The sequence below is a fragment of the Pipistrellus kuhlii genome, unplaced genomic scaffold (genome assembly GCF_014108245.1).
Source record: "Pipistrellus kuhlii isolate mPipKuh1 unplaced genomic scaffold, mPipKuh1.p scaffold_m20_p_45, whole genome shotgun sequence".
Classification (NCBI taxonomy): Eukaryota; Metazoa; Chordata; class Mammalia; order Chiroptera; family Vespertilionidae; genus Pipistrellus; species Pipistrellus kuhlii.
This window is the reverse complement of record NW_023425546.1, coordinates 1,625,305-1,648,455: the sequence shown is the minus strand read 5'-3', so window position 1 is coordinate 1,648,455 and position 23,151 is coordinate 1,625,305. Positions and strand designations below refer to the sequence as shown.

General features: G+C 53.4%; 1 protein-coding gene across 2 annotated transcripts in view; it reads right to left on the bottom strand.

Annotated features, from left to right (window-relative positions):
- The window catches only part of SORL1 (sortilin related receptor 1), a 139,204-nt gene that overhangs the window by 77,610 nt on the left and 38,443 nt on the right, over nucleotides 1–23,151 (bottom strand). For both annotated transcript variants that reach the window (XM_036412607.2, XM_045572359.1), the window contains exons 7-13: nucleotides 21,719–21,820; nucleotides 20,559–20,728; nucleotides 17,045–17,237; nucleotides 14,925–15,042; nucleotides 14,644–14,717; nucleotides 12,639–12,727; nucleotides 3,397–3,575 (exon numbers count right to left, since the gene is read on the bottom strand). In XM_036412607.2, the coding sequence (XP_036268500.1) occupies nucleotides 3,397–3,575; nucleotides 12,639–12,727; nucleotides 14,644–14,717; nucleotides 14,925–15,042; nucleotides 17,045–17,237; nucleotides 20,559–20,728; nucleotides 21,719–21,820 (925 nt within the window). The remainder of the gene's footprint in view (nucleotides 1–3,396; nucleotides 3,576–12,638; nucleotides 12,728–14,643; nucleotides 14,718–14,924; nucleotides 15,043–17,044; nucleotides 17,238–20,558; nucleotides 20,729–21,718; nucleotides 21,821–23,151) is intronic.

The window sequence follows — 23,151 nt, the reverse complement described above, 5'->3', positions numbered from 1 at the left end:
GTCAGCACCACGCCCTGGGGTCCGAGGACTGTGGTGGGTGGGATCTCGGGGTCCTCCCGGGGAGGCCAGGGGTTCCTAAGGTTATGACAGGAAGGTGTGGTGCGTCGAGGAAGGCGGGTCATGGCGTGAAGACTGCCCTCATCTGAAAGCCACGTCCCCCAGGCAGCTTGGGTCCTGCTGCGCTGTGGTCTCGCTGGAGTCCTACTCTCTAGGCGAGTGGCGGTGCTTCCAGGAGCCGCCCCCCGCCTCACGGGCAGCGCAGCACAGCCCGTTATCCGGGTCCTCCCCCCGGCTCCAGGGCTCCAGCAGGGAGCCCAGCACGGGAGTGAGCGCGCCCTGCATGGGGGCCTCGTCACTGAGATGGCCTCCGTGTTCTCAGCTGCGGGGCGTTCCCAGCCTCCAAGCGGCTTCTTCTTTTTTTAATATATTTTATTGATTTTTTACAGAGAGGAAGGGAGAGAGACAGAGAGCTAGAAACGTCGATGAGAGAGAAACATCGACCAGCTGCCCCCTGCCCACCCCCTACCGGGGATGTGCCAACCAATGTACATGCCTTGACCGGAATCGAACCTGGGATCTTTCAGTCCACAGACTGACGCTCTATCACTGAGCCAAACCGGTTTCGGCAAAGCGGCTTCTTCTGTTACCCTTGGTCCCGGCACTCTGCCCGGCGGGTCTCCAGCTGGCATTCAGTGGGTAGGGTTTCCCTGCGGCTCCTGTCTGCCGAGGCTCCCTGTCGGTGCCACTTTGGTTCTGGGAGGAGGCGTGAGGCTTCCGCCGGCTGTGCTGCCATCTTAGATCTCTGAGCACCGTGGACACTCCTCCAGTTCCATTCCCTTCAGAACAGGTACCCGGAGAGGTCTCCTTTCCTCCTTATTGTTGCAAGTATTACATAGGTCCCCTCCCCTCCTCATTGGCCCTTCTGGTCCTACCCTCCACCCCTGGCATTCCCCACACTATTGTCTGTGTCCATGGGTTGTGCATAGATGCATACATGTTCTTGGGTTGATCTCTTCCCACCCCCAGACCCGCCCAGACCCAGCCTTCCTTCTGAGGATCACTAGTGTGCTCCATGCTTCTCTGTCTCTGGATCTATTTTGTTCATCAGTTTATTTGGTTCATTAGATTTCACATATGAGTGAGATCATGTGATACTTATCTTTCTCTGACTAGCTTATTTTGCTTAGCATAATACCCTCCAGGTCCATCCATGCTGCTGCAAATGGTAAAAGTTCCTTTTTTATTACTGCATAGTATTCCACTGTGTAGACGGATCAGTTTTTTACCCACTCATCTGCTGATGGGCACTCGGCTATTTCCAGATCTCAACTATGGTGAATTGTGCTGCTATGAATATAAGGGTGCATATGTCCTTTCTGATTTCTTAGGATATTGTCCTAGAAGTAGGATCACTGGGCAGTTCCATTTTTAATTTTGGAGGAAACTCCATACTGTTTTCCAGAGTGGCTGCACCAGTCTGCATTCCCACCAGCAGTGTATAAGGGTTCCTTTTTCTCCGCACCTCGCCAGCATTGTCATTGGTTGATTTGTTGATGGTAGCCATTCTGTCAGGTGTGAGATGATACCTCATTGTTGTTTTGATTTGAATCTCTCTGATCATCAGTGACTTTGAGCATTTTTTCATGTTTCTGGGCCATCTGAGAATAGGTGTTACTTCTTCTGGAATGTTCAGTAAAACTCCCTGTGAAGCCATCCAGAACAAGGCTTTTGTTTGCTGGGAGTTCTGTGATTAAGGCTTCAATTTCATCAGTAGTTATCGGCCTATTCAGGTTGTCAGATTCTTCCTGATTGAAGTTTTGAAAGGTTGCATTTTTCTAGGAATATGTCCATTTTGTCCAGGCTGTCCCATTTGTTGGAATAAAGTCGTTCATAATGTTTTTACTCCCCTCCGTATTTCTTGGGGTCAGCTGTCACTTCACCTCTTTCGTTTCTAACTTGGTTTGTTTGGTCCTCTCTCTCTGGGATCTGGTGAGTCAGCTACTGGAGGGTCTATCTCCTAAGGAGCTGGGAAAAGGCTAAGTTCGTGCAGATTGATCTTCAGGAGCACAGGCCCTGCCTGCATCCGGGCTGGTGTGGGCACACGAGGCAGCATGGCTGGAGAGCAAATGCAGATCATTCTCTCACTGCTTGGCAGGTACAGGGTCTTTGGGGAGGAGGCTGAGAAAGATAAGCCAACCTGGACGATCACTTAATCTGCCTGCATTCACTCAAAATGTAGGCAAAGTGGGTTCCACAGGAATTCCAGAGCCAATCTATGTCAATATTGGTACTTCATGTCATTCTTATATATGTGTGACCTCAGATTTGATGCTGCCTGAAAACGGACTGTCCACTCAATTCCATTCAAACCAGCAAGTACGTGTTAAGCTCTTCCTGCCTGGAGGCGGTCAGACTGTGTAGCTCAAGAAGAGTAAAGATGCAGAGGACAGGCCCTTGTTCTAAGGACTTTATGATGTAGCTGATGGGAAACGACAGACACGGAGGGGAGACACAGATTTATAACTCAAGGCAGATTGCACGCAATGCTCCGACACAGACGGGGGCGGGGAGGAGGGGGAGGAGAGAATGCCACCAGTTATTGGCAGCCAAGCCCATTGGATCCTGAAACGTGGAAGGCTTTCACCTGGTGGAGGCTGAATGGAAGGCCTGGGGGCATTCCCCACAGGTGAGACCACATCAACCAAGCAGAGGAGGAGGAGAGGGAAGGGACAGGGAGGAATGAGTCACTTCTCTCTGCCTAGACTAGCAGATCGACGAGGCCTACCACCGTGGGCACTCCTTTTGCACAGCAGTTACGTGTAAATTTGTCAAACTGCTCATTTCAAAGAATGTTTTCCATTCATTAATTCTTTCATTAAATCATTCACTCATTTATATTCAGTACAGGTATACCTGAAGCCACTATGTACTAATGACCATGACAAAATGAGGAATTGAAGAATAGCACTTGGTCCCACATTAAGAACTGCCTGAGCCCTAGTGGGTTTGGCTCAGTGGATAGTGTCAGCCTGAGGACCAAAGGGTCCTGGGTTTGATTCTGGTCAAGGGCAAGTACCTCAGTTGTAGGCTCATCCCTGGCCCAGGCCTGGTCAAGGCACGTGCAGGAGGCAACCAACTAATGTGTTTCTCTCACCTCGATGTTTCCCTCTTTCTTTCCCTCTCTCCCCCACTCTCCCTAAGAATCAATAGAAAAATATCAAGTGAGGATTCAAATAATAGTAACTGCCCAAGAAAACAGCTGTATATTTCTCACTCACACATTGTGTACGTGCCCATCTCATTCAAATGGTCACACATACTCCAGAGGAGAGCGCGCCAAAGCGGGGGCTGTGGTCAGTAAACACGCCCACAGCAGGGCACAGAGGCAGGGCTCACCCAGGGCATCAGTGGCGTTGACCTGGAGGATCAGCCAGCTGTGCGCATTCTCTGTGTCGGAACCAAAGATGGTGAAGACGGTGCTCTTCTCGCCGGGTTCCGTGAGGAGCCCGTACACGAACACAGGCTTCCTGGAGAAGATGGACGTCTGCCAGGTCTCCCCCTCATTGGTGCTGTATCTGCTCAAAGGCAATGAGAGGAGCCTTGCAGTTAGTGTCTCAGGGGAGGGGCCTGGCTCTCAGGTAATACTCACCGGTGACAGGAGCCAGCACTCCTGGAGAAGCAGCGGGTCCCAGGCTAGAGCAGAGTGTAAGGCTGTGCCAGAGAGCAAGGACGCACTCAGTGACAATGCACTCAGCACAGAGGACACAGGAGCCAGCTCGAAGGGGCCCCATTGGCTGAATTTAGGAAAATCTATTTATATAAAAGGCTAAACGACCATCCGACCAACTGACCTGCTGGTTGGTATGATGCTCACTGACCACCAGGGGGCAGATGCTCAATGCAGGAGCTGCTGAGCTGCAGTGACTTGGCAGCAGCGGCTCTCGGGTGACACACCCGGAACAGAGAGGAGGGAGCCCTATTCCTCGAGGGGCCATGTGATTCCACCTTCGGCCCTGGGTTATGTGGTTGCATTGTTGACCTCGAATCTGGTGTACTGCACACTTGTGTTTGCTTTCCGCACCCTGTATGACAGCAACTTTGCAGGGTGCCCTCTAGCACTCTGGACCCTTCAGCGATGTCGGAGAACCGGTTTTGGCTCAATCCCCGAAGGCCAGGCTGAGGGACCCTACCTGCCAAAGGGACCCTGCTCACTCCACAGACGCCCTTCGAGCTGAAGCACCCTTGGTATGGCCGAAGAGGGACCACAGGAGGTTGACTCCAGGATGTGTGTGGCCTGTCTAACCCAGTCCGGCTTCACCGGCCACCTTCTAATTAATTTCCTTTCAATGTGCACAAATCCATGCAGCGGGGCACTAGTGTGAACATAAAGAAGAAAAATGGTGATGACAGAAAATGCACTGACTGAAGACAGAGCCCAGGGATCCAAATGGCACAAGCACTGAGAGAGAAGGGAGGAGGAAATTCGTTCCTTATATTCAGTTCCACCGAATAACGTTGAAAATTGAAAACAATGACAGAATGAGAAACTGGCCATTCTGAAACCCAAAGTGTAATCACTGCTTCAGACAAGATCATCATTAGATGCTCAAATGACTGGGTGGAATGAGCTGGGGACTGAATGTTGACATGGTGTAAAGACGTTAACTCACGGATGAATCGTTCGTTACAAATGGGAATGTAATTCTGAAACCATTGTAATGAGCAGAGTATTAACAGCAGGAAAGAAGGGAAGGCCAGAACCTATAGGCACGTCATTTGGGCAGCTTCACCAGGAAGCTGCTATTTCACACTCCCCAGGAAACTACTGTCCACTTCCTGCAGGCCATTGGGGGAAGGGGCTCCACAAAGCGAAGTTGGAGTGATGTAGGGAAGGTGCTGATCAGTCAAACCTCGAACAGAAATCACTGGCTTCACAAGGCAAAGCCAAGGCAAGCCTGTAGACATTTGGGAACACACGGAGTCCCCTAGAAAAAGGTGCTCGCTCTCTTGGCCCATCTGATCCTGCAGACCACACACACAACAGACAGGTGGACTGCAGTGGGGAACACAAGCTAAGCCAGCCTGATGCTGTCTTTTCCCTCTTCTGTGCAGACATGGAATGTTCCGGAACCTCTGGGCAACTTTACTCCTGGCTCTGCTGAAGCCACAGCTACACTTCCTCTATGGCGGGAAAAAGGGAAATGGAACGTTGGAAACCCAAGGATTTAACTCCATGCACATAAGCGCCACTCATTCTCCCATGCAAGTCTCAGAAACTTTTTTCTCAGGGCATCCCAAGAAGCCCACTTACCAGCAACCGGTGAGGACAAGGAGAGCTCCCCACGAATAAAAACTTCACAGCGGATCTTGTAAGAATCACAACCTTCAACAAACCTGGCATCACTAATAGCAGGACAACCTGACACCGTGTGTTGCCAGCAAAGCACTAAGGACAACCTCAACTATGTGCTATTCTATGCAATAAACCCAGAACTCGGGACCCTCGCATGACAATTGGTCTGGAGTCTTTAAAAAAAAAAAAAAAAAAAAATCAAGGTCATGAAAAACAGGAAAGGAAGAAGGTTAAGAGGCCTAAAAGCCAAATGCAAGGAGTAACTCCTGACTGAGTCCTGGCCTGGAAAAAGAAAGTAGCTATAATGTGGAACCATAGTCTACAAATAATACCAAGGTCATGTGAACTTCCTCATATGTGATAATGGCATGCTGACTGTATGGAAAAATACCTTTATGTATTGGAGAAGTACGGATGGATGGACAGACAGACAGCTAGATAAATAGATGGGTGATATGTGGAAGTTGAGAAAATTTGCAATTGGTGATCCTAGGTGAAGTTACATGATGATCTTTATGGAATTCTGTCACCTTTTCCTGAGGTCCTGAAGACTAAAAGTTGGAGGGAAAGTATATGAGGAGGAAAGTCTCCAAGGCAGGCTACATCAGGATGAAAAAGTGAGCCCCTGAGAAACTGAGCAGCATCCAAGTAATTATAATCATTTTACTTATTTTTACTTTTTAAAATATATTTTTACTGATTTCAGAGAGGAAGGGAAAGGGAGAAAGAGAAACACTAATGATGAGAGAATCACTGAGTGACTGCCTCCTGCACACTCCACAATGGGGATCTAGCCTACAACCTGGGCATGTGCCCTTGGTTGGAATCGAACCATGATCTCCTGCTTCATAGGTCAATGCTCAACTACTGAGCCCGCCGGCCAGGCTGTAACGGTTTTAAATTATCACTTATACGAGAGGCCTGGTGCACGGAATGCGTGCATGGGTGCGGCCCCTAGGCCTGGCCAGCAATTTTAGTGCAAGCGTCTGGGGTGGAAGGGCAAGCACCAGTTGACTTCTGGGCCCTGGGCAGCACCTGGGCCTCCAGAATCCTGCATGTCCTCCTCCATCTAAGTCATCGGGCCCCATCTGTGGGGTAACTGGGCTTCCGCCTGGCTCCCTCAGTGCCTGGGATCTGGGCAGTGGCCCTACCCCCACTGCCACTGCTGGTCACCATGTGCAGGGTGATTGGGCTCCTCTTGTACCCACCTTGGCCTGGTGCTGCCCACTCACCTGCTTCACCACCCCGCCACAGTCCCACTCTCATTGGGGCACCTCCACTGCCACCCGCTGCTAGCGCAGCATTGCACATACCTGCCATGTTCCATGCCACTCCCTGGTGGTCAGCGTATGTCACAGCGAGCAGTCAAGGGGACAATTTGCGTATGAGGCTTTTATTACATAGGAGGATTGAAAGGGAGGAGAAAATGTGCTTATTTGCTTCATCACCCAGGAAGCTGGTGAGATGTTCAACATGAGAAACCACTCGATTAGATCTTTCATTAGGATCACAAAGATACTGTGGTTCCTCTTAGGTCCCAATTGTATACAAAACTTTTCCTTTTACTTTTCACCTGTTTGAGACTGCAGAATTACTCACTCAGGATTTTTTCTTTTTTTTTAACGTGTGTGTGTGTGTGTGTGTGTGTGTGTGTATATATTTTTTAAATATATTTTATTGATTTTTTACAGAGAGGAAGAGAGAGGGATAGAGAGTTAGAAACATCGACGAGAGATAGTCATCGATCAGCTGCCTCTTGCACACCCCCTATTGGGGATGTGGCCGCAACCAACATACATGCCCTTGGCCGGAATCGAACCTGGGACTCTTCAGTCCGCAGACCGACACTCTACCGCTGAGCCAAACAGGTTTCGGCTCACTCAGGATCTTAATCCTTGACATAAATCTGTTCATGGCATCATCCCTTCCTCTCATACTGAGATTTCCAGAACTGGTACTTCTGCAAGACTACGCCTAAAGCACTCAGCAGTTTGCAGGGCAACACGAGAATGACCTCCTCTTTGCAGATTGTCTAAAGAGGAGAACTCGTCGTCTGGCATATATGCTTTTGGTTTGAGGTAACTCTGAAGCGGACGTGGGAGTAAGTCCACTCCTCAGACTCAGGCACCATGTGAGTGCTCAGGCATCACATCTAAGAAAACTCACACCACTTGGTGTTACTTAGGGACTATCATTTTTCCTTGGTTCCATATTATTGTAGCTACTTCCTTTTTCCAGTTCAGGATTCAGTCGAGGATTACTCATTGCACTGGGCTGTTACACCTCTTCAGTCTCTTAACCTAGAGCAAGCCTGAGTACACTTTTAGCACATCCATCGATTTTAGAGACAAGAAAGGAAGGGCGAGGAAGAGAGGTCGCTTCCAAACACTGATGAAGCATCCATCAGCTGCCTCCCCTCAGCTGCCTCCCATCAGCTGCTTCCTGTAAGCACCCCGACCAGAGACCAAACCCACAACTTGGGTATGTGCCCTCACCAGGAATCGAACCCGTTGCCACTACTGAAAAGCAGGGTAATGACCGGCAACATTAGTTTTTAGGAGAATCTTTGTGAACCACATAGTTAAATGCATTCACGGCCAGGGAAACAAACAAACCCGTTGTGCTGATAAATGGTTTGATCTTAACCCAAAATAAGACATCTAGTTCCCACGAGCTGGGCCCATTTGTCAGAGCCGAGTGAAAACAAGAAGGAAGCAGAGCTATCAGATCTGCAAAGGGAACTGGCTAGTTACACAGATAATACAAGGAATGCCAACCGCAGTGCAAAGGGTGAGAACACTGCTCCTTTCTAGCTCAGCGGTGGAGAACCCACATGAGGGTGAGGAGGAGGGGTGTAGCGCCTCCCTGCAGCTCTCCCAGGAAGTGTAACCATGTCAACCGTTAGCCTCTGCCTGCTACCCCCGGAAGCTGCAGCGCTGCCTCTGGAACTCAGGTCCACACTGTGTTCCTGGCGGCCTCCCCAGTGCCCTTGCTGGGCTGCCCGAGGGAACCTTTCCAAACAGAAGCCGCCTGGAGAAGCCTGGCATTTGTGCGAGTACAAAGGGTTCTCAGTGGCCACCAACAGCGCATCCCCCTGCCAGACGCCTGGCAGAGCACGGACACCTATGCCGTCCTTCACGACCAAGTGAGCACCTGCCAGTGCAGACAGTCCTCTTGGGCAGGAAGCCTGCCCCGAGCAGGTCCTGGGATCGTGCTGCGGGGGGAGGAGCGAATCCCCCAGCGGGCTCTGATTTACCATTTCAGACATGTCCACATGCAAAACAAAGCGCCCGCTTTTTGTCTCAATCTCAGTTCACACTAACAAAGGTCACAGCCTCAGGGAGAATCGGGGCAGAAGCTGAAACAAGTAAGAGTCACTCTTAGTTATCTGTGTTCACCAGGAAGAGATGGTTTAAAAGAATGACGCAACAATCACTTTGGGAGGTGTCCCCTCTAGACCTCAGTAGTTTCTGATGTTCCTCTGCTTCCTCCCTAAGGTCAGAAAGCTTCCTTTTAAAACAGGCCCTTTCTGCCAGGCTGGCATGGCTCAGTGGGTGAGCATTGACCTATGAACCAGGTCATGGTTGATTCCCAGTCAGGGCACATCCGCAGGTTGTGGGTTCAATCCCCAGTAGGGGGCATGCAGGAGGCAGCCGATGTATCATTTTCTCTCATCTTTGATGTTTCTATCTCTCCCTCCCTTTCTGAAATCAATAAAAACATACTAGAGCCGAAACCGGTTTGGCTCAGTGGTAGATGTCAGTCTGCGGACTGAAAGGTCCCAGGTCAGGGGCATGTACGTTGGTTGCAGGCACATCCCCGGTAGGGGGTGTGCAAGACGCAGCTGGTCGATGTTTCTCTCATCGACATTTCTAGCTCTCTATCTCTCTCCCTTCCTCTCTGTAAAAAATCAATAAAAAAAATATATTAAAAACAAAACAAAACAAAACAAAACAAAAAAAACGTACTAGAGGCCCGGTGCATGAAATTTGAGCAGAGGGTCAGGGGGAGTTTTGTCCCTCAGCCCAGCCTGCACCCTCTCCAATCTGGGATCCCTCTCACAATCTAGGATAGGGGTGTCGAACTCAATCAGAGAAGGGGCCAAAATCTAAAATCCAGCCTAAATCGCGGGCCGAATGGTTTACTGAACAGTCATAAACTGTCATTGTGATGGAAACGCAGCGGAGTGCAGTGATGACAGCGTGGTGCAGGCCACATTGCAAGGCCTGGCGGGACGGACTTGGCCCGCGGGCCTTGTGTTTGACGCATGTGATCTAGGACTTCTGGCTCCCAACTGCTTGCCTGCCTTCCTGATTGCCCCTAACCACTTCTGCCTGCCAGCCTGATCACCCCCTAACCACTACCCTGCCAGCCTGATTGATACATAACTGCCCTCATGCCAGCCTGATTGATGTCTAGCTGCTCCCCTGCCAGCCCTTTTGCCCCCAACTACCCTCCTCTGCTGGCCTGGTCACCCCTAACTGTCCTTCCCTGTAGGATTGATTGCCTTCAACTGCCCTCCCTTGCAAGCCTAGTCCCTGTCAACTGCTCTCCCTTGCAGGCCTGGTGCCTCCCAACTGCCCTGCCCTATTTGCGTGATCACCCACAACTGCCCTCCCTTGCAGGCCTGGTCTCTCCAACCTGTGGTGGCCATTTTGTGTCCACATAGGGGTAGGATCTTTGACCACATGGGCACAGCCATCTTGTGTGTTGGACTGATGGTCAATCTGCATATTACTCTATTAGATAGAATAGAGGCCTGGTGCACAGGTGGGGCCCAGCTGGTTTGCCCTGAAGGGTGTCCCGGATCAGGGTGGGGGTTCCCTTGGGGCATGGGGCCGCCTGAGCGAGGGGCCTGTGGTGGTTTGCAGGCTGGCCACACCCCTACAACCCAAGCAGAGGCCCAGGAATGTGGGATATGTTTACTTTCTACAACTGAAACTTTGTAGCCTGGAGCGGAGCCAAGCCTCCTGTTTGATCGGTGGCCACAGCCGTTTCTATTTGGATTTGTTTACCTTCTATAATTGAAATTTTGTAGTCTGGAGTGGAGACTTAGGCCTGCTAGGGCAGACTGAAAGCTTGGCTTCTTTCGTTGCCAGAGAAACCCAAGCTTCTGTGGCCACAGCCATCTTGGTTGGGGTTAATTTGAATAGTCTCTCTGAGTGGCTGGTGGACGTGGCTTGTGGAGCAGAGTGACGGTTAATTTGCATATTACTCTTTTATTAGGTAGTATTTTGAAAAACAAAAACACATTCCCTTCATCTAGCCTCTTTCTCCATCCAGCTGGCTCAAAACACAAGTGTCACAATGGACACAGGAAGTTCCCAAATGATGCCTCCCTCACCTTTCTATCCTTGGCACCTAGAACACCTGGCTCATTACAGGTGTTCAACCAACGCTGGTAACTGTCCTGAGATTCTGCCTCACAGAATAAGCCCCCGTTCCAGCTTGGGCCCTGACCACTGACCGTCACAGTCATGGTATTCTTTGTGTGAATGAATAAGAAATTGGGCATGTAATTAAAAAGCATTGATAAAAGGAGTCAGTTGGTGGTCAATGGCAAATTAATGAGACAACTGATAAATGCTGAGAAACTCAGGAGCGAGCGATGGTAGTGGAGGAGACCCAGCTCAAGAGTCCTGGAGCCTCAGACGCCCTGGCATGCAGGGGCCAGCAGCCTTCACGCATGCCTGGGATGGCGACATGGTGTGAGGATGTGAACTGACCGCAGGGTTAATCCTGCCTCTCAGCTGAGGAAGCTGCCAGCACACAGCACCAGGGCAAAAGCAGAGCCGCGGGAGAAGCCAAAGAACTGTGAGCAACAGACCGAGTCAGTGCAGGTGGCCACACAGTCAGGCCAAGCTCAGAATGATATTTGGGACCCATGCACCTGTCCATAGAGGCATCATATTTGCAAACACCTAAATCATACACACGGATATATCCCATGGCTACCGTGTCCGCAGTCCCCACAGTCCACAGTGAGCCACTTCTAAGTGTCCGGGAGGCAGTGGCGCCTGCACAGGTTTTCCTGGTCACATCTAGGTACCTGGTGCCACCAGGACCCTGCTCCCCGGCAGGTTGGGACAGCACTCAGAACACCTGGCACTGACCAGTCTGCCGGCCACGGGAAGGATAAATGTGTTCCTAGGAAGCCAGACTATACCCCTACTCTGTTTCTCTCAGTCGTTGCCCACCACCACACACAGTAGGAGCTCCTTCAGACACGGAGAACAACCTACTCATCATTGGACACACTGCCTCCCAGGATCCGTGCTTGCTGAGTGGCTGGGAGGGAAGGTAATGGCTGCCTCATCTGAGCAAGTGCCATCTGAATGCAGATACCAAGTGCCTCTCTGTGGGCAGTGCCCACAGCCCGGGACCGTGTGGGCCATGCCTGGAGCTGGGACCCAGCTTCCCTCTGCCCCAAGGCTGGGCTGCTCGGCCTACGCCAAATTCACCGCAGGGGAACCATCTGCTAAGATCCCTCTTGCAAGCCATCTGCCATCTCAGTGCCGGCCCTGCTTCTAGCAGGCTCTCCTGCCTGCACTGAGCATGACGGGACCCACGCCCCTCCCCCTCATCCAGGACTCCAGCATGGGTGCTCCACAGAGCAGGGCAGTTCCCCCAACCTAACGCAGACAGAATGCACTTCCGTCCCGGGGACAACAGCAATCAAAGGGCCGGTCCTGATAAAATCAGACTTAGGGGGCACAAGTTTCAAACTCCCGACATTTTTGCTTTTAGGAACAACATATTGAAGAGTGTAGAACGTAATTTAAAGACCCAAGTGCCAGTCTCCCTGTCGCTAATGAACGGGAGACGCTGGGCAAGTCGTTTTATGTTGCTGAGCCTTGTTTCCTGTCTGTAAAACAACCCCAACTGTCCCTTCTAAAACCAAATGTGAGACTTCAAAAGTTAACTGTCCATCAATGTGCATGAACCCTAAATCACTGCTCATGGATTGTGATTACTTATTGTAGTGCTATAGGAGTAACTGTCTGTCTGTGTGTCACACGGGGCAACGAGGCGGCAGTTCACTGCGAAATCCTGAGTGACTGACATGTAAATGGAGCTGCACCTTTTCAAATCACTATTACTCCTCATGGGGCCCGGAGCTGGGACAGGCAGGTCATTACTCCCATTGTGTGAAAGCACAGCTCAGTGGTTTCTTCACGTCACGGCTGTGCTGTCACACCCAGTGCGGCCAAGAGGCCAGTTACCACCAGACTCAGATGCTCTGGGAGAACAGTGTGGGGTTAAGAGAAGCTTCCTCATCACTTACTTCAGCTCGTTGGTTTCCATGCCTTGGGCGATGGCCACGATGATGCCGCCATGGTCGCCCCAGGTATAGTAGTGAGGGCCGGGCAGCGCCTGGGAGGAGGACAGCACTGACATCACTGTGGGGAGTGACAAGCAGAATGCACACAGCACGCACACACACACACACACACACACACATATGCATGCCACATGCACACATGTACACATATGCGTACATGTGTGCACACACAGAGGCAAACGAGCACACACATGGAGGCACACAAGTGCACATGCATGTGAGCACACGTGCACGCACACACACACACAGGCAGTGTCCAGGTCTCCAACCTACCAGCTAGAGGTAAGGTGTGTGGCAGTTCTCTGTACTGTGAAAAGCCAAGCAATGGGGGGCTGTATGACAATCTATGTACTAGAGGCCCAGTGCACAAAATTCGTACACAGAGGTGGGGGTCCCTCAGCCCTGCTTGCACCCTCTCGCAGTCCGGGACCCCTTGCACCTGCTCGGTGCTCCTTAGCGCTGCCGTGGAGACAGGAGAGGCTCCCACCACTGCCACTGCGCTCACCAGCCGTGAGTCCGGCTTCTGACTAAGCAGTGCTCCCCTTGTGGGAGCGCAGTGAGCACTAGGAGGCAGTTCCTGTGTTGAGCAGTGTGCATCACAGAGACCAATTGCTTCGCCATTTAGCTGATTTGCGTGTTGGGCTGTTATTACATAGGATTGCATGTCTAAACATGAATGTGCACACGGCATTCCCAATAAGCAGTGCCATGAGGATGGGGCCTATGTGTGAGCTTTCTGAGAGCTCCACATCCCTCCGGACAGCACGCTCAGCCTGCAGGCGACGCTCTGACCGAGCTTTGCGTTCTGGGGGCTCCCCTCCCTCCCAGTCCCACATGCAGCAGGGCGCCTTGGAAAGCAACCCCATGGAGTGAGAGCAGCGGCACCCCCTGCCCTGGGAGTCAGGCAGCTGGGGAAGAACTTGCTTTTTACAAGTTTGGGAATTCCCTAATGTCCAAGGACTGGAGAACTAGCTGTACCTCAGAAGTGGAATAACCAGCACCTAAAGACAGATTATTGGCACAAGCCTAAGGCAGAGCCGGCTTCTTCACAGAATGCGGAGCAAGCACCTGCAGGTCACGCTCAGTGACGAGGCTTGATTTCAACGCCAATGATACACCAAAGCAGTAAGTCAGGAGGCGTGGGCCTGACACCACTACGACTGTATGATCCGTTTCCTAACTGAACACCCACACCCTGCCAGACACTGCGAGGCCCCGGACAAAACACAGAGCCACCCTTGCTGGTGTTGCTTAGTGGACAGAGCGTCAGCCTGGGGACTGAAAAGTGCCAGGTTTAATTCCGATCAAGGGCACATGCCTGGGGTGTGGGCTCAATTCCCCCGTGTGGGGGCATGCAGGAGGCAGCCGATCATTGATTCTCTCTCATCACTGATGTTTCTCTCTCTCTCTCCCCCTCTCCCTTCTTCTCTGAAATCAATAAAAATATATTTTTTTAAAGCGAGCAAAACGGACATTGCCTTGTGCTCAGGGAACTTATAACCTTAGAATATTTGTTTAAGACTATTTTGTTTTGTTGTTTAATATAGTTTTATTGACTTCAGAGAGGAAGGGAGAGATAGATAAACATGATGATGAGAATCATTGATTGGCTGGCTCTTGCACATCCCCTAACGGGGATGGAGCCCGCAACCTGGGCATGTGACCTTGACTGGAATTGAACCTGGGACTCTTCAGTCTGTAGGCTGACGTTCTGCCCACTGAGCCACACCAGCTAGGCCTGTCTGTTGTGTTTCAAAGTAGCATTTTTGCAGAATCACAAGCATACTACAATACAAGGGGTGGTACAGATCAGGCAGCTGCCTCTCGTGGCAGCGCCTGGTGTTTCTGTTTGTCATCACAGGTGGGATGGGTGCCTGCACCACAAGCATCGCCTCCCTGACATGCTGGCTCAGTGCACATGCTCACACAAGACCCGAGGTGGCCTGACCTCGCGCCACCGGGCGCCCGCGCTGCTGGAGACGTACACACTCATCTTGCTGGCCAGGTTCTTTCCCACTGAACCTGGAACACAGAAGGAAAATGACGTGTTATTTCAGGATATGTCGGTAATCAGCACCTTGTCCAGCTAGAAGCTCTGAGAGATCCAGCAGCTAAGAATGTCTTAAACCCACAGAACAGCAGTTACTACAGCAGATGTCGGTGGCCACCAGGCAGGGGGCTGCACGTGAGAAACAGCTTACCTGGTAAGAACAGGCAGAGCACACTTACCGGTGGCAATAATGAGACCAGGAGCCGACTCCTTGGACAGGATGGGCATCCTCCGCAGCTGGAGGCTGAGCAGCTGGCTGAGCCGCTGGGCCAGGTGCAGGGAGCAGCCCTGGGACAGCTACAAACACAAGTTCCAGGCTGTCAGCAAGGGGTGCGAAGCCTACATCTCCCGAGACCCCGGAGCCTGGGAATGGGCACTGCAGCCCGAGGCAGAGGAAGGGGCCTGGCCCAAAGGACGCCAGTCCAGCCGCTGCCCACACTGCACCAACGGCAGGACCTGCTGAGCCAACAGGCGCCTCTCAGCGGAGAAAAGTGCTAAAAAGTTCGCCGGGACTCAGCAAAACAGCAACCAGAAATCAGCATCAACTCAAGGAGATGGGAGAGCCACCAATCTCTCCACGTTCCCGGGGATTCTCCCGAGTCCCAGGTACACGGCATGAGAAGTGGCACCGAAGTAGCCACAATAAATGTTTCAAGAGTGCCACATCTGTACAAAGACAACGCCTACAGATTTCACCGGAGTCTTCGAGTTCTTCGGACTGACTGGCAGTACTTGGGCTGCAGGCTGAAGCTCTGCAGACAAGGCCTTCGCCAAAGGGCATGCCTGAGGCTCTCGGCCAGAACAGTTATCAGGTGTGTTCCCGACAGGATCACTCTGAGGGTGCTTACAGATGGTCAGCACTGTGACCTGGTTTGCGGGATGTACCAATTTTTTATAATAACAGGGTCACTAATAAATACCCATCTGGCTAGCATCATAGGCAAGTGAAAACTATAGCAACTAGAGTTGGGTCCCAAAGAATTATCTGCCCACTTCCACCTTTCTCCTTTTCTTTCACCACCTAAAATCAGGAGAAGAAACTAAAAGCTGAGTAATGTCATACAGCTCATTCGTAAAGTGACCAGTCCATGTCACAGGAAGCTGACTCTTCACAATGCCACTGATGCTCTACAACCAGGCTTAGGCCGCCACATACTGAGACACCCTGCCCCGTTCACATCTGACTCATGTCCAGCTCAGAGAGATCTTGAAGAAACTGCTGAGAAAATGAGGTCTGCATATGCTGCTATCCTGACCTCATTTTTAACTGCAAAGTTAGATGTGATGTGTTCAGTCAAGAGTTTGGTGCAAATCAGAAGGTAAATCAGGAAGTACATTTTTGGGCAAAATGTCCCAAGAAGTTTTCCCCAGGACCAAAGATACAGTATATATTTAACCACAAACAAAATTCAGCAATCCAAAAGACCAAGTGACAGTCTCACTAAAATGTTATAATTTCTCCAAAAATCAGTGCTACTTGTTTTTATCTGAGGCGCTGTCACCCTGGGTCCCGCATGTGAGATGAACAGAGATGCGGTGATTGGACATAGCCAGGGACCATACCTGTTCCTTTGTGGGCGCCGGGGGCGGGGAGGGGGGGGGGGGGGGGGGGGGGAGCAGTTGCTGGGATACGGGACTATTTAATGGGACCAAATAATGCATTTCAGTACCCTTAACTTTTCTGATGAAGCCACAGACCAATAAAATCATACAATCCTAAATTATATGCAGAGAAGGGTTTTAAAAGAAATTCTATAGAAATAACTTCCGCTGGGCGAGGTTGACAGATGTTCCTGCTGCAAAGCACCATGGTGCTCAGTCACGTCTGACAGCATGTGTCAGTCAGAAGAAACGCCAATAGCACACGTCCTAAGGGCTCAGAGCATCGAGGAGCAGCGCTCCATAAAACAGCAAAAGCAAACATGAGACTTTCACTCCTTCCTAAAGGCTACAGGCACGTCAGAGTGGGATGTGTGAGCCTGCTGGCTCTCACACTCTGGAGTCACAGGCCCTCCCCTCATCTCCTCGCCTCCCTTCCATCACCTCCACTGCTGAGAACTCAGTTTCAGAGCTGTGACGTCATCCGGAGAAATGCAGTGAGCGAACACTGAGACGGCAGCTCAGGGGCCGGCAGCTCGCTGTCCAGGACCAGAGCCTCCCCAAGCTCACCTCTCCGTGGTGCCCTGTGTCCGTGACGGCACCTCAGTGTGCCTCGTACTTTAGGACTTTGGGAACTGTACGCGTAGAACGACAGATAACGCTTCGTAGTAAAAAGCCAACTAAGATGAACGCATCGTACCTCACAGTCGATCTTTTCTCCATATCCCGTGACAGCCGGAGGCTGGAGAAACTCCCAGGTGCCCCCTTTGTCAAAGGTGATGACTGATCTCATGTTCTCCTCCTTCATGGAGCCGCTCACCAGGGTGGCGATGTAGACGCCCTGCAGCCCTTCCACGCGGTGGAAGTCAGCAAACGGCTCACTCGCAAAATACCTGCCGAGAATATCAAAAGCGGCGGCATGACGTGCTGCTCCTCAGGATGCTTCTGCTCAAATAACATGAGTTTAACCATCCAATCTGTCAGCAAACCTGTTAGCAAATGGTCAGAATGTGACCAACCGTTCCTATTATAAGCACTGCCCTGGCCTGGACCACCCATAGCAGCCTCCCCTGGCCTCCTGCACTGGCCTGGTCCGCCCCCAGCCGCCTCCCTGGCCTGACCCGCCTACAGGCGCCTCCCTGGCCTGGTCCACCACAGCCGCCTCCCTGGCCTGGTCCCCACCCCCCACCTCCTCCACTGGCCTGGCCTGCCCACAGCCGCCTCCTTGGCCTAGTTTTCTGCAACGTTTCTACAATGCTTTGCTGGCTTGCACCCTTACCACCTCCAGTGGTCTGATTCCAGACAGCAGTGAGACTGGTTTTAAAAGGTAAGTTACATTAGCAGCAGACACACTAAAACTGGAAGTACTGAGATTAGCACGGCCCCACAAAAGGATGACATGCAAACTCATGAGGGGTTCCATTACTATCCATTTTTGTTGAATGCACTTTTCTTTATAAAATGCAATTCATAATTTCTAAATGGTAAATAAAATAATGTCCACCTTCTGTTCAAAACCCTGCATTCTACTAAGGAAAAAATTAAATGTCTTCCATCCCCTTTAAGACCCTACACAACCTGTGCCCTACTGCCTCTGACCCTTGTGGATTCCCTCTTCCTCCTTCAGTGTGCGCCTCCCTGGCCTGCTCCCCAAAGCTAAAGTAAACCAACAGAGCCCCAGGGAGTCACGGTTCCTGCTATTCATTCCCTGTGGCCGCAGCTCAGTCCGGTGTCCGCTGGCTCTCTCCTCCTGTAACTCAGGCCCCTACTAACCGTGACCTCCTGGGACAGACTTCCAGGATCCACTGATATAAAATGCTGCCCACGTCCACCTCTCCTGTTGGTCAGCACTCACAGGGCGGGCACGGGACGCATCTGTTCCTATTCCGTCTTCTCCTGAGGACAGGAGCTCCCCGCACAGGGGCCTCGCTGCTTACCTAAACCCGGTCTGCTCTGGGCAGCAGCGTCCTTGCCTTGAATGAACTGCTGACTAAATAAGCTTCCAGCCTGGAGGGACAGTGGAAGTGGACAGCGGACGTGCCCTCTGACCCGGGGCCGCAGCTCTAGAGCCAGACCTCCCCGCAGACCGGCCGTCAGTTTCACCCGAGGACACTTTCCAAGAGCAGAGGGGACCCGAAGCAGTCGGGGACCTCCCCGAAGTCTGGCTGTCACAGGACAGAGAGCAAGTGACCCGGCGCACACACCACGGCCCTGACCCCCAGCCCCAGGGCCTTCCGAAGCCCAGAGAGCCCATCACTGCAGAGCAATCAACTCACCGGGTGACTTACTGGTAAAGCACCAATGACATCAGTGTCCTTCCAGAGACAGAACAATCCCTCACACAAAACCAGACACCTCAGCGAGGGCTGAGGGAGGGACAGGGTCTCAGATACTGAATGGCGCCTACAGCAGCGGTGCTCAGCCTGGCATCAGCTAACATCACCTGGGACCACACCCCAAACCAGTCACACCATCTCCTCTGGGACCCTGAGTCAGGAGCGGGGTGGGGAGCAGGGTGGGGAGCGGGGGTTGAAAACACCCCAACTGAGTGCAAATGTGCAGATATTGTTGAAAACCAACCAGAGGCCGGTCCTGTGGCTCTCGGAAGGGGGGCCTGTGGCTCTCGGAAGGGGGGCCTGTGGCTCTCAGAAGGGGGGCCTGTGGCTCTCAGAAGGGGTGCTGTGGCTCTCGGAAGGGGGTTCTGTGGCTCTCAGAAGGGGGGCCTGTGGCTCTCAGAAGGGGTGCTGTGGCTCTCAGAAGGGGGTTCTGTGGCTCTCAGAAGGGGGTTCTGTGGCTCTCAGAAGGGGGTTCTGTGGCTCTCAGAAGGGGGGCCTGTGGCTCTCAGAAGGGCCTGTGGCTCTCAGAAGGGGGTTCTGTGGCTCTCAGAAGGGGGTTCTGTGGCTCTCAGAAGGGGGGCCTGTGGCTCTCAGAAGAAGGGCCTGTGGCTCTCAGAAGGGGGCCTGTGGCTCTCGGAAGGGGGGCCTGTGGCTCTCAGAAGGGGGGCCTGTGGCTCTCAGAAGGGGGTCTGTGGCTCTCAGAAGGGGGCCTGTGGCTCTCAGAAGGGGGGCCTGTGGCTCTCAGAAGGGGGTTCTGTGGCTCTCAGAAGGGGGGCCTGTGGCTCTCAGAAGGGGGGCCTGTGGCTCTCAGAAGGGGGTTCTGTGGCTCTCAGAAGGGGGGCCTGTGGCTCTCAGAAGGGGGGCCTGTGGCTCTCAGAAGGGGGGCCTGTGGCTCTCAGAAGGGGGGCCTGTGGCTCTCAGAAGGGGGTCCTGTGGCTCTCAGAAGGGGGTTCTGTGGCTCTCAGAAGGGGTGCTGTGGCTCTCAGAAGGGGGGCCTGTGGCTCTCAGAAGGGGGTTCTGTGGCTCTCAGAAGGGGTGCTGTGGCTCTCGGAAGGGGGGCCTGTGGCTCTCAGAAGGGGGGCCTGTGGCTCTCAGAAGGGGGGCCTGTGGCTCTCAGAAGGGGAGCTGTGGCTCTCAGAAGGGGGTTCTGTGGCTCTCAGAAGGGGGTTCTGTGGCTCTCAGAAGGGGGTTCTGTGGCTCTCAGAAGGGGGGCCTGTGGCTCTCAGAAGGGCCTGTGGCTCTCAGAAGGGGGTTCTGTGGCTCTCAGAAGGGGGTTCTGTGGCTCTCAGAAGGGGGGCCTGTGGCTCTCAGAAGAAGGGCCTGTGGCTCTCGGAAGGGGGCCTGTGGCTCTCGGAAGGGGGGCCTGTGGCTCTCAGAAGGGGGGCCTGTGGCTCTCAGAAGGGGGTTCTGTGGCTCTCAGAAGGGGGGCCTGTGGCTCTCAGAAGGGGGGCCTGTGGCTCTCAGAAGGGGGTTCTGTGGCTCTCAGAAGGGGGGCCTGTGGCTCTCAGAAGAAGGGCCTGTGGCTCTCAGAAGGGGGGCCTGTGGCTCTCAGAAGGGGGGCCTGTGGCTCTCAGAAGGGGGTCCTGTGGCTCTCAGAAGGGGGTTCTGTGGCTCTCAGAAGGGGTGCTGTGGCTCTCAGAAGGGGGGCCTGTGGCTCTCAGAAGGGGGTTCTGTGGCTCTCAGAAGGGGGTCCTGTGGCTCTCAGAAGGGGTGCTGTGGCTCTCAGAAGGGGGGCCTGTGGCTCTCAGAAGGGGGGCCTGTGGCTCTCAGAAGGGGGCCTGTGGCTCTCAGAAGGGGTGCTGTGGCTCTCAGAAGGGGGGCCTGTGGCTCTCAGAAGGGGGGCCTGTGGCTCTCAGAAGCGGCAGGATCGGGCCTCACCTGACCAGGGTGTCCCGGCCGGCGCCCGCTGGGCTGTAGTAGAGCACGTTCTCCAGGGACAGGGAGAAGCGCAGCCCCTCGGCCTCGGAGATGTACAAGTCCGTGCGGTTGTCACTGTGGCTGACACACACGAACACCTGGTCCTCGGAGGCGTCCGCCACGTAATACTCCTGGGCGGAAGGAAGAACGCGTCAGCCACGCACGCAGCCCGGCGCTCCTCCCGGGGAGCAGGCTGGGGACTTCTCCCCCAAACCCTAACGCCTGAACCGGACAGCCGTGCCTGCCGCAGCAGGTACTGACATTAGCGCCCCTCCCTCCTTCCTCTGCATTTGAATATGGAGCATCATTCTAGGCCACACAAACTTATCACCTTAAAAGCTGGCCTCTGCACATGGCCAAATGTTTAATCCCGGATGCCCTGGAGGGTTAGACCCAATGGCCTCACAGCCCAAGCGGCAGGGGCGACGTTCCCCAAGGCCGGCAGAGGCCGCTTCTCCCTTCGGAGCCCGGAGGCTGCTCTGCCCTGGAAGGGGTCCGACTGGAAAATGGGTCACGGACGCCACGCGTGACCTAAAAAGCTCTTTTAGTTAACGAGGTTGCCCCTTTTCCCCTAAGACCTACCATCAGTGCCAAACGCAACCTAGATGACCGTGAACGACCTTCCCTTTCTCTCCACGGGGGCTGCAGGGGGCCGAGTCTGCAGGAAGCAACGAGCAGCAGCATTCCCACCAGGCACCGGAGCCCAGCCTGCCAGCCCACGGCCACCGTCAGGGCCTGCTCCCCGGCGGCCGCGTCTCTGACTCAGCCCCCACGCACACGGTCCCCCTGGGCTCCTCACTCCCTCCGCACCTGGGCGGCACGGCCTGGCTTTGCACGTTTTGAAGGCACAGTGTGTGACACAGCAGGTGCTGAGTGAGTGCGGCTGCCCGTGGGCACGGCCCGGGCCCAGCCTCCGCCTCTCCCCCGCTGCCCTGCTCAGCTGCGCTTCCCACGCCGGAGAGGACCACCCCCTGCCCAGGGCACAACGGCTCTTGAGACCTTTCTGGAAAGTGACTCAGGGAGCCTGGTCAGATGTCCACCTGACAGGACACCCCACAGCACCCTGTCCTGGCCCTGCAGGGAGCAGCGACCCTTCTTCCCAGCCTCAAGAACCCACTTACATTGATGGGATGTCTTGTGACAAACTGGGCTGCTTGCATGGGCTTCCGGCCGAAGGAGACCCAGAGCTGCACGGACGGCAGCTGCGGGCTGCCCGGGAGGTGCTGCCGAGGAAGAGGAGGACAGTCACTGAGCGGCATCGGCCTCGCAAAGCATGTCAAAGGGGGCCAGAGGCGTCGGACCTCGATTCCCCCTGAAGCACCGACAGAGCGCGGCTGCACACATGCTTCTGCAGCGTCGGCTCCGCTCTCTCCGAGACGGATCGGCAGCGGTGCCTGACCCTCCCGCTGCCAGCAGATGCCGCTGTGAGGGGAGCGCGGGGGCTCCGGGAGGGAGGCAGCCACCACCGCTGGCAGAGAGGAGGAGAGGCCGTGGGATGAGGCTGAAGACAGGCAGAGCTTCCAGCCCAAACCACCACTGGCTGAGCTTAGCACACACCAGGCACACGCCATATCCCCTCCTCCGCCCATCCTTCTTTCAGATTATGAGGATATAGGACTTAGAGGCTTTAACTGGGACCAAGAATGGAGGGACTTTTCATCGATTCGATTTTTTCTGTCTTTTAATACGTCTAAACTCTAAAACATGGTGTTTGTTATGGTGTTTTTGGTAGACAGTATTCCCCGTGACACTGACCATGTCCCGTCGTGCTTTGCAGACATTAAGCCACGGCTGGAACTTGGAAATGCGTGTGAAACACCAGTGAAGAAGAAAGCAATGCATCTCCCTCGGTCCCTTTATTTAAAGGGACAAACCCAGCAGCTGAACGGACTGGGCGTCTCCCGGGGTGGCTGCTGTAAATGGCCCCAGAAGCACGGGCACAGCGTCTTGTGCAGATGCACTATTCGTTCTGCTGGGAGGGGCTGTCCCTGTGCAGATTCTCCATGAGTGAAGAAGAGGGCGAGCAGCACATGAAGGCTTTTTGTGGGGGGGCATTTCTGTGGGGAGACACCTCCTCATGCAGACACCCTCACATACGTAGCCAGCAGACTCCCTGGCGGGCGGGCTGGCTGCCTCCTCCTCCGCTGCTCACCGCTGTTCATTACAGACCCCTCTCCCTGTGGAACCGGAGCACACAGCGTCTCCTCACGGGGCGCTGTGCTCACTGCTGCCTGCGAGCACCACGTGGAGAGCACGCTCACAGACACCTGTCACCTCTGACTCTTCTGAGCAATGCACACACGAATGCAAACCACCACTGAGCAAGTGTGAAAAGTCCTTTGTTTTAAAAAAGCCAGGAGAGAAATAGAAAGAAAAAAAATGCTTCTTTAAAATGGCACCCTAAAACCATGTTAATAGTTTGTACTCAGTGTGGGACCAGTAAGGAAATGATGGACCTATTAAAAATGTAGCGTATTACCTGAATAAGAAAATAGTTCCCAGAGAAATATGTATAAATTTCAAAGTCCTACCAGCATGGTTCAGTGGTTGAGCA